This window comes from Scleropages formosus, chromosome 15 (assembly GCF_900964775.1).
Source record: "Scleropages formosus chromosome 15, fSclFor1.1, whole genome shotgun sequence".
Classification (NCBI taxonomy): Eukaryota; Metazoa; Chordata; class Actinopteri; order Osteoglossiformes; family Osteoglossidae; genus Scleropages; species Scleropages formosus.
In genome coordinates, this window is record NC_041820.1 from 7974686 (window position 1) to 7985275 (window position 10590).

The 10590-nt window shown below is 39.6% G+C and overlaps 2 protein-coding genes across 2 annotated transcripts; one reads left to right on the plus strand and one right to left on the minus strand.

The window, feature by feature from the left end:
- Positions 1-557: 557 nt before the first annotated feature.
- LOC108942091 (C-X-C chemokine receptor type 2-like) lies at positions 558-2200 on the plus strand. Its single transcript, XM_018765211.1, has 2 exons — positions 558-617; positions 1286-2200. The coding sequence occupies exon 2, from the start codon at positions 1295-1297 to the stop codon at positions 2198-2200; it is 906 nt and encodes a 301-aa protein (XP_018620727.1). The 5' UTR covers positions 558-617; positions 1286-1294.
- Positions 2201-2954: 754 nt separating this feature from the next.
- On the minus strand, positions 2955-10520 carry traf3ip2a (TRAF3 interacting protein 2a). Its single transcript, XM_018731523.1, has 10 exons — positions 10457-10520; positions 9925-9985; positions 9032-9607; positions 7753-7915; positions 6596-6786; positions 6266-6354; positions 5998-6066; positions 5686-5790; positions 5244-5318; positions 2955-3880 (listed from the first exon to the last, which is right to left on the minus strand). Exons 2-10 carry the CDS (start codon positions 9938-9940, stop codon positions 3710-3712), a joined length of 1455 nt encoding a protein of 484 aa, XP_018587039.1. The 5' UTR covers positions 9941-9985; positions 10457-10520; the 3' UTR covers positions 2955-3709.
- Between the last annotated feature and the right edge of the window lie 70 nt (positions 10521-10590).

The following is a 10590-nucleotide window of genomic DNA, read 5'->3' on the forward strand; positions in this document are numbered from 1 at the left end:
AATTACAGTTCAGATAATACCAAAACCATATGAGATATGTGCACAGTGAAACTGTGTATGTGCAGCTGAAGACATCAAATCTCTTGGAGACCAGGTCGTATAGTGGTTGGAATTGCTGCAATGGATGTGAAGGACCCAGGTTCAAATGCTCCGATCCAGCAGTAGTACCCTTGATCAAGGTAATTACCATGAATTACTCTAGTAAAAATGACCTTCCTATATAAAGGGCAAATTATGATAACCTAACAAAGTAAGGTGAAAAATGTCCTCCAAATGAATACAGAAGAACAGCTGTGAAAAGGGCTGAAACAAGAAAGAAGAGAACATATGCATTACGTAATTAGTTGTAAAAAATTTACTACCCAAGTAAAACACACTATTTTTTAATACTGTGTGTTGACTGAATTCTGTTAGTGGTGCTTCTTGGAGAAGCAAAGCTGATGTGAAGTTAAACTGAAGTTATCAGAGGATATGCACGCTTCTTTAGGACGAACCACACCCGCACCCAACGAGGGCACCGAGGTTGTGATAAGTTTGCCTATTAAAACACACTTTAAGAGCATAATAATTTCACTCCGTTTTGCTCCAGCCTACAAGTTTGTTTCAAGAGATCAAAAGTAAGTGTCTTTTAAATATCATCTTGGACTATTTCTACTGCATGGGCGGCCCAAGTCTTTCTGAATATTGTGAGGTAGACGATGTGCTTTTAAGAGATATGCCATAAACAAAATAATTTCTAAAGAAACCTCCCATGTAAATATGCATATTTATGTAATGCAAATGAAGAATCAAGTATCCATAATTTAATAGCTCTCTTGAGAATATATTGGGGCTACTTTTGACTTACCATAGACAGTAAATAAATTACTCTATATACTTAATAGGTATGTGACTGCTCTGTGATAAGAGTTCTGTACAGAAGCCTGTCTCATACATACATACATACATACACACAGTAATTCATCTTTCCTTTTTCTAAAAATTATGTTCATATATTTATTGACATTGGTGGAAAATGTGTGTAATATTCCATAGAGGTTTTGAGAAGCTGTACGTAGAGTAGTGGTTAGAGCTGCTTCATCCAGACTTTAATCTTATGGGTTCAAATCCCACCTTGTCCTGCAACAATCTTGAGGAAAGTACTTACCCTGAATATCTCCAGATTAAAAATAAAAAAAAAATAAAAAATACCAAGCTATATGAATCTGCATATCATTGTGAGTATCTTAAGTTGCTTTGGAGAAAAGTTTCAGCTCAGTGAATAAATGTATTTTCTACTTTACAGGGGATAAGAATGCCTACTGGACTACTTCTTCCGGTGGCTCATTTGCAGAATGTCACTGTTACCTATACAGATTTTACCATCAACCCTGACACTTACGCATGCTTCCCGTCAGAAGCTGTTCCTCATCCCGCTGTCCAAGTGGCTCTCCTGCTTCTAGCATTCACGCTGGGGTTCATGGGCAACTTCTCTGTTCTGGTGCTTGTCGGCTGCCCACAGTTTCAGAGAGCATCTCTGGGAATATACCTCTTAAACCTGGCTGCAAACGACCTTCTGTCTGCACTTTGCATGGTGTTAAGAGCCATCGACGCAAGCTCAGGGTGGACTTTGGGAGACGTGGGCTGTAGGGTGCTCTCCATGTTGAGCGATCAGGCCCTTTACACAGGGGTCCTGCTCCTGGGGGGACTCTGCATGCACTCTTTGAGGAGAGCCAACAGCCACTTGCTGTGCACCTTAGCCTGGGTGTTTGGGTTCTTCATCGCCCTCCCAGCTGTCCTCTTCAGCCGGGTGTCCCACCTGTCGGGCCACATTCTCACCTGTCAACAGCATAAAGGGAGGGCCTTGGAGCTTCCCTTGAGCCTACTCAAGAACCTGGTTGGGTTTGCCATCCCTCCACTGCTCTTCATCTTGTCAAGTCTACCTTATGTGTGCTTCCGGAGCAACGACTGGAAAAATAAATGGGAAAAGTCCCTCATTCTTTCGCTGACTCTGGCATTCACGATCTTCCGCAGTCCTTATCACATTAGTGCCTTTGCTAGCACACTGATGAGTGGAAATATCATTGAAGTGAATTGTCACCTGTTGTTCAGCACAGAGAGAGCCATTGGTGTCACACAAATGCTGTCCAACTGTCACTGTTTTGTCAACCCAATCTTATACTGCCTCCTTTGGAATAAGATTAGAGAATTTCTTTGTTGACACTCAGTGATAAACTAAAATCAAAATTAAATTATTTTATGTAAAAATGCTTAGCAAGGTGCCCTGTGTTTCTGGGATAGGCTCAGGACCAACACCACCCAGATTTTGGCAAGCAATTAACATAAGTGACTGAATGCTGGAAACGCTATTTAGTTTTTCTTCCATCTCAATGACCCTAGAAAAAAATTATATCTATTTTTTGCAGTCTTCAGAACTGCAGACATGGGTGTTCTACTGTTACAACAAGGCTGAAAATGAACTTACAGTGTCAATATTTCAGGTTGAACTCTGCATTAAGTACTTCTTACTCTACTGGCTCCTCTAGTTAAGAACGAATTTTGGACTGGAAGACCATTCCAGTTTTTTTTTTTTTTTAAACTTTCCAAAAAAGTAGCAACCAATAAAAGCTATAAACAGTCTACAATATACACACCTTCATCAGTTTATAACTTAGGTCCCGTATAGACCTGAAATATATCTATAATAAATAAAAATACGTAAGTTTTTTTTACTTTCAATTTTGTTAACACTGAGATAGAGTAAAAATAACTAATTTAAACTGACTGAAAATAAAAATATTCCTTTTCAATGATAAATGTTGACAGATTCCTCCAAATAACATTTTTACCATCTTGTTATTAAACACTACCATGCATCAACACCAGCCAGAGGCTGTAAATGTGGAAGCAAACTGAACTGAGGTGTCTCACACTCTTAATTCATTTGAGTGCTTTTACTTCAATCTATTGGCTTGACATGTAAATACAGACATTTTCTCTGTAGCAAAGAGATTTCGGAAAAGAGATTAAAAAGCACAATTAAAAATAATTGAAAAATATTTGAAAAGCAATTTTAAGAAGGAGGAGCCAGTGTTTGTCTTTCTACTTTATCTGAATTAGTGGAAAGGCCTTTGAAGAAAGCAAGCAGCAAACACCTCATAAATGTACATGTGGATATACAATATAATTTTTATGCAACTGCCTAAAGATCCAAACTTTTCTAACTGTGCATGTTTTGCATATTTTAAGGTTTATGCAGGTCTTCTCATGGTCACATGAAAATTGATTTTGTCCACTGTGCATCTCGATGGGTAGGATGAGACCAGTAGCATCAACTCACAAATACTGAAATTTAAATCATCAGGCAGGAAGACAGGATAAATGGAGGTAGTAAAGATGGTAGATAAAAAGGCTTTTAGAGACAATGTAACAAGTCCAAAAATTACTTGACAATATGTTTTCTCCGAAAACCCATCAGAATTCTTCTGGCAAGAATACTGTGCCTGAAGGAAGCTTTTATCAAATTAAGTGTTAAAATTGTGGTCAATAATCCTGCATGACTTTTACCTTAAAAATGGGAATTAAGTTTGTTAATAAGAAAAATATAATGTAATATGTGAAACACAATTTGTGGGCTGAGGTAAAAGAAGAAAATAATATACAACCCATACGAACACACAATTTCAATGACAGGGCAAACAGGCTGTTACAGAAGTTCAATGATGGATTATTACGAAGTGACAGCATGGTCCAAGCTAGCAGGGCGGATCACAAGCGTCAGTGAGGGGGCCAGAGGTGGAGGGATGTACCTCTCTTCTCTGAGCAGCCTGAGCAGGATGTCCTCAGCATCACGGGGCCAGCTATAGATCCGGGTGTTCTGGAGCCATCCTGGGACATGTTTCTGTAAAAAAGGGACATAACGAAGCAGCAGTTCTCCTAATGCGAAAAACTACAGAAGTCAATTTTTTTCATGCATAAGAAACATCTTGCAATTTCCCGAGAGGGCTGTAATGTATTTGCAAAGCATTCCTAAACAGTCATTTCAGCATTCAGTTAGAGTAGGTACATTAAAGAATTGTTTGCATTTCATTGAACAGCACCATTTTCTTCCATGTCCTTGTTAGATCCCTGATTTTCAGCGTGTTTTGTTATTCCATTCTATGTTTGTGCATTTTTTTGCTCCCTGTACATGTCCGTTGTCTTTCATTGATTGCCATCCCTGTCCATCATCATCAGTCCTGTTGTCCGTTCCTCCATTTGAGCAATCGCCATCAAACTCTGCCATCTTAAACACCCTGACATTTCCTAAGACATTCAGGCTATTGTCTCATGGTGCTTGTTTAGCTTGTTGATGCTGTTGCTTTGGGTGTTTGTGTTGTATTTTTACTGTTTGAGTTGGTGTTGTTGTGTGGAAAGGTGTTGTTTGTATTTGGTTGTCAACTTGTAATTGCTGATGAATGATTGGCATTGAGTTTAATTGTATAATTTGAAATGTGATTTATAGAACTGCCACTAGATGTCCATACGTTAATTACGTTCCTTGGTCTTTTGCGTAAATGAAAAAGAAGTAGAGAAGGAGAGTTCTGCCTCAGAGTGTACAAGTGGAGCGACGGATGTTTTGTTGGTATTTTAATTAAATGTAACGTTTTATTAGAAACCCAGGAGTCGGTCTCGTCATTTGCGAACTTGAGAAGCTGCAACGTGGTTCGTGACAACAACAGTTTGTTTGGTCGGTCGTTCTGTCTTTGGTTTATTGTTATGATTTGTTGTGTATTGACTTTGTGTTGTTGTCTTGGGAAAAAAAGCAGACAGGTAAGCATGTCACGTGACTTACACATGCAGCACGTAGGTTTCAGCTGCCTGTCTAGACCCATTAGGGAAGAGGTGGGTGCCACCCTCCAGAACTTTTGATTTCTGGTAGTTAGGGCATCCTAGATGCCAAAGACATTTTTTTTGTTTTGTTTCATCGCTAGAGTAGCCTACCAACTTGAGTTAGTTTAGTTTGGTTTTCCTAAATTCTCTGCTTGGCACCGTCTTAGTTCCTTTTTCCCCTCAACAGTGTATTTGCATTCTGCAAATACTGTAAATAGTCACCCAGTAAAAGAACTTTAACTTAAGCACTTTCTTGTTGTACGTGTGTTTTGCTGGCCCCTTGTTACCACTCGTCACCACTCACCTGATGTTACGCCCCAGTCAGCCTTAGATGGCTGAAGTCATAACAGTCCTGTACACTTAGAAACACAAAAAATATGTTTGTCACTTACCTGGGATGCATTTGGAAAAAGAACAGGAATAAATCTGTAATTTAAGCTGCCTTGCTGGATGTACTCATGCTGCATCTAAGAAACAATGAGTGCATAAAAACCAATGTCATACACATTTAGATGTAAGATTAAGTAAACACGTGAAATACAGACATTTGTTTTTTTCCCATTGTTGTACATCTGCGGTACTTCATGCATAATTAAATTTTCTTTTTTATTTCATCTAGACAGCAGGTAGATGTTTGGTTATAGACTCAAGTCCCCAGAGGAGTCGTCCTGATAAGAATGTGTAACTTGGAACTATCCTGCTGTACAAAAGCAATAGAGTTCCAAATTCATTTTGGAGAAAAGCGCTGGCTCAGCAACTAAATAAAAATATTAAAAATAACCGGGTGAAACATGAATGCAGTTAAACTGACATGATAACAGCAGAAAACCTTACCATAGAGTGGATATATTTGGTGTGCAGACCATGTTTATCCAGCCCAGAACCCTCAACGTCTGCCTTGTACTTAGGACTGATGGCTATGATGATGAGCACCGATTGCTGCAATTCAGTGTTTTCTTCTTAGTCATTTGCCAAACCCAGAGTATTAAAAGAGCACTCATAAATCTCTATCAAAATGAAAACCCATGATTCTCTTTACTGTTTTTTCAGTGATTCAAAAATGGACTCAATCTAGAATATAGATTATCACAGACTGTTCAATGAAGTTCACTGATGTAACATAGGAAGCAAAAGAAATGAACTTGCGTCTTTCAAAAAGCTGTCCATCCACTTGTTGATATCCATGCGTCTTACGGGGTTGTCAAATATGTCAATCTGGAAAATACAGCAAATAAACTTTAATAAAGGAATATCAACTCCAAACAAAACACATTTCATCTAACTTTTTACAAATTTCTAGACATATTAAGAGTAATACTTTCAGACAAATAGTTTTGAACTCATCCAGCTCATCTTATTAAAATGAAAACTGATAGCTTTGGATAGTTACACCTGTATGTCACTGCTTACTTACAGATGGCCGAAAGCCATATTTAGTGAGAAATTCCACAAAGGGGACCATTTCAGGGGCTGTGTCAACAGAATAGGTGATAAAAACATTCCCTAAAATTAAAAAAGTAAAAAAGAACAGAATTAGAGAAATTAACCAGAATTTGTCCAAATAACTACCAATGTGTTTTTTTTTTTTTTTTTTTAAACGACAGTAAACATCCCAATATCAAGAGTATGGAACCCAGCTGTATTTAATGATTCTCTCCACACATTTTGGTTGATTAATTCAAGCTTTGACATTTAATCCTATATTCCAGCAATTTAAAAAAAACTATCCCTGATGGTCACTCACGGCACTCATCTGGTAGACTGACGGTCTTCCTCATGCCTTGAGCCTGACAGGAGGTGTAAGTCTGCTGCGGTGAGGAGACCAAGCTGACCTCTGACATGACCTCTTGCGGAGGGACGGTGTAGCGCGGAGTGTTGACACCAGGAGTGGCATCAGGGGAGCACTGCTGGACTGGCCTCCTGCCCAGCTGGGTCCTGACAGGGGTGCAGCATGTAACCATGTTTCACATGGGACTAAGAACTTTCACATGCTTCTGCACCCTCCGACACCATTGTTAATACTATTAATACAGCATAAGCAGTCATTTTACACTACTGGCCAAAAATCATGACCAAACCAATTGTTTTAAACAAAGCTGCTGTAATCATAAATTAAAATGATTTACAGTTACCAGTAAGATTTATATCATAAGTGGAAGAGACACACATACTTATGATGCTTTAATTATTTCCAAAGATGTACTGATTACATATTTAAATTTAACAGTTTATTTTTAAGGGGAGGCACGGTGGTGCAGTGGGTTGGACCGGGTCCTGCTCTCCGGTGGGTCTGGGGTTCGAGCCCCGCTTGGGTGTGTCCCCTCCCCCTCCAGCCCTTTGTCCTGTATTGTCGGGTTAGGCTCTGGCTCCCCGCGACCCCATATAGGAGAAGTGGTTTCAGATGGTGTGTGTGTGTGTGTGTGTGTGTGTGTGTGTGTAAGAAAAAGTTTATTTTTAAACACTAATAAATACATGCAAATCTATTAAAATAGTTTCATGTGAATCCACACTGGCTTGCCTGATTTTTACTAACAGTTGTCTATTTTTTTATTTAACCCTACAAAACATTAAGACAACCACTGAAGTGTTTTATACATATGTGTATATGCACATATATAATATGTGTGTGTGTGTGTGTGTGTGTGTGTGTGTGTGTATATATATACACACACACACACACACACACACACACACACACACACACACACACACACACACACGCAGTAATATATATATACACACGAGATTAGGTTACATGATTCATCATTAGGCCACTGAGTTAACAAGACACTGCAAATTGAGCAAATGTCCATAAATTGTACAAAAACAAATTCTGGGAAACCAAAAAAAGAAAAGGTAACGCTCTTGGCAAGTCGAGAGGAAAGAAAATAGTTTGCTCACCAGCAATTTGCCCTTGGAAAACATCCAAGTCCCCCGGGGGCCAGGCGGGCTTGGTACGGGTGCCGAATATGGTCAAACAGCACCGGCTTCCTGGAATCGACACCTACTTCTGGGAACCGGTGAAGGGACCGCGAACAATACCTGCCGTCCTGGTAATGAAAACCTATACACGTGGAAAGAGGACGGGAGCTAATAATAATAATAATAATAATAATAATAATAATAGATTACAGCACAAATTTTCAGAACGCACCTTTGCTTTGTATGACACCACGGTTCTGCACTGAACAAGCAGTAATGACCATGAATGGAAGGATGTCATGTACCTGCTTTGTGTGGATACTTAGATGATGGTTTGCGTAGCACTAACTAATACTGCTGCTGTACACCGTGATGCGAACAGTCTTCTTAATATGGAACATTTTCTAGTTTATTTATTTTACACGGAACTGTCGGCGCCCGTTTTAAACATTTGTTTGTCGCGCTGAGAAAGCGTCCTGCGCTTCCACGCACAGCCGATAGTGGGCAGTAAAGCCCAGCCATACAGAGGGACGAGATTGATTCAACTCGCTTACACACAGTATGTTGTGTTTGTCACTGACTGTGACCAATAACTACAAGATGACGAATGTTGCACATATTAATGGGTTGAATCAGTCAGCAATCAGTAATGAACAGAAATTTCAATTTTAATGTAGCTAAGAAAAGTTTAGAAAATAATTTAAATGTATTATAACGTATTTGTTTACAGCTATATCCAAGACCTTTACAGAACCTTAAGTGTAAATAAATTAATGGATAACTATTGTCAAAATTGTACTGGTTAGTGGTAGGATTTTTGGGTTACATTACATTTATTCATGTAGCTGATGAATTCCTCCCACGCAAATTACAGTATCAATCTATTTACAATGATTTACAGCTACATAATTTTACTGGAGCAATTTTGGGTGAGTATGTTGCTCAAAGGCATTGTAGCCAGAGGTGAGATTCAAACCTGCAACCTTTGGCTCTAAAGGCAGCAGCACTACCAGATGCCCCAAGTTCAAATGGAATTATGATTTGTGAACTGAATTGTTTTCAAAAACCTTGGAGCCAGTGTACTTAGGATATACTTCTGCTCACCGTTTTGATTTTTTTTTTTTTATTTTTACCTCCTCTAGCTGCTGTAGTATAGCACATTATCTGGTTAAAATGCTCAATCTTTTTTTTTTGATGTTTCAACTAGCAAGTCCAAAATACTATGTCTAAAATACCTGTACAGTACACTTTCCCTTACTTTGTGGTGGCATGCAGGAGCCACAACATGCGCCATGACTCTGTGGGCACCGAGGTCCAGATTTGAGGCCAATATCAGACCTCAGAGGCAGAGGGGGTTCAAGGTCTCCATTATCCTTCTGGGCCTGGGATTCGTAACCGGTGTCCTTACTGGGGAGTTCCAGGGGTCGAGCCTGACATGCAGAGCTGGCAGTGCCAGTCTCCTCTTGAGGCCCTTTTCTGTTGGGCTGGATACTGACATCAGGTTGCTGGCCTCTTGCTTCCATGAGACTTTGTGAGAACTGTGGGGTGTGACATGGATACACCTGGCGTCTCTGCTGAGTCCTGTCGAAGTGCTGAGGACATGACGACGCAGCCACTGGAAAAGACCCACCCCATACATCCCTGGTGTCCAGTCCCTCGTAGTGGCATCTGGCCTCATAAACCGTCACTGCAGAATCTGTGAGGTCATGTCCACCTTGCTCAGCCTCATCCACACTGTGCTCCAGGTCCTCCTGCATCCTCAGCTTGCACACAAACTCCTGGAATGGTATAGACTCGTCCATCTCCACCGGAACACTTCTGTGAGAGTAAGGGTCTAATAACAAACACAGGGTTCATTCAGTGCTGGAATGTTGACAGATAAATGGATCATTTAAGCAGTGGTCTTTGTAAATAGTGGTTAAGGATCTCGTCTGTAATGCACTCAGTATCGTGTAGTATCCGTTACCTTATTTAATAGCATGGCACACATTCTGATCACATTAAATGCTTTGTTTCACCAGAACTAATGTATACACTATGTCAAGCACTGTAACTATATTTTCAGATCAGAACTGTGCAAGTGAGTAATACATCAGTATTTTAATTGTGCAATTATATTTTAAGATTAATCCTTTTTAGAAAACTGCTCACCTGTGAAAGATTCCATTGTCTTTTCAGCACTTTTTTCAGACGGAAAGAACTAAAGGATTTTCTGTGTTTAAAAAAATACAGAAAAAACATGTGATTTTCTCAGTTTTGCTGAATTGAGTAGCTCTTCAGCAGATGAGAACAACAACACATGAATACCCGAGGAACAAACAGCAGCAGGTCCGTCACATTATTATTATTATTATTTTCATTTACCGCAATAAGTAAGGGATTGGGACACGATAATTATTCATTTAAAAGAAACTACAATGTAACTTGAAACAACACATTCTTGCAATGGGAAACAATTTGCTGATTCAGCCCAAGACGCTACAACTTGTTTTAGATTTCTGACGCCATTTCCTCTTCAGAATGAAACACAAACACCTGAAATTACAGCTTTCATTCCTATCATTGTGTCCTGTGGTCGTCCTGAAGAACACACCTGGTCACTGTCCACAGGATGCAATTCACAGAGCATTTCTTTAAAAAAAGACAATAATATCAAGCAAGACAAACAGTAAAAAAGAATTACCTGCGTGTGTTCTGCCTTGGAAAGTCCGTGAAAAGGAACTACGCACAAGGAAATGTAGACTTCACCCCCCCGCCGAAAACTGTCTATGCAAAGCAGGTCAATCACACACTTCCTGTATGCAAATAGCTTCACAC

What these genes read in the sequence shown, in the direction of transcription:
- traf3ip2a (XM_018731523.1), bottom strand. An exon ending in CTCCTGCATGCCACCACAAA is followed by an intron (nt 7,916 to 9,031) that starts GTAAGGGAAAGT and finishes CCACGTGTATAG; the next exon opens with GTTTTCATTACCAGGACGGC. An exon ending in CCAAATATATCCACTCTATG is followed by an intron (nt 5,319 to 5,685) that starts GTAAGGTTTTCT and finishes ATTGTTTCTTAG; the next exon opens with ATGCAGCATGAGTACATCCA.
- LOC108942091 (XM_018765211.1), top strand. Translation starts at nt 1,295, where the DNA reads ATGCCTACTGGACTACTTCTTCCGGTGGCTCATTTGCAGAATGTCACT.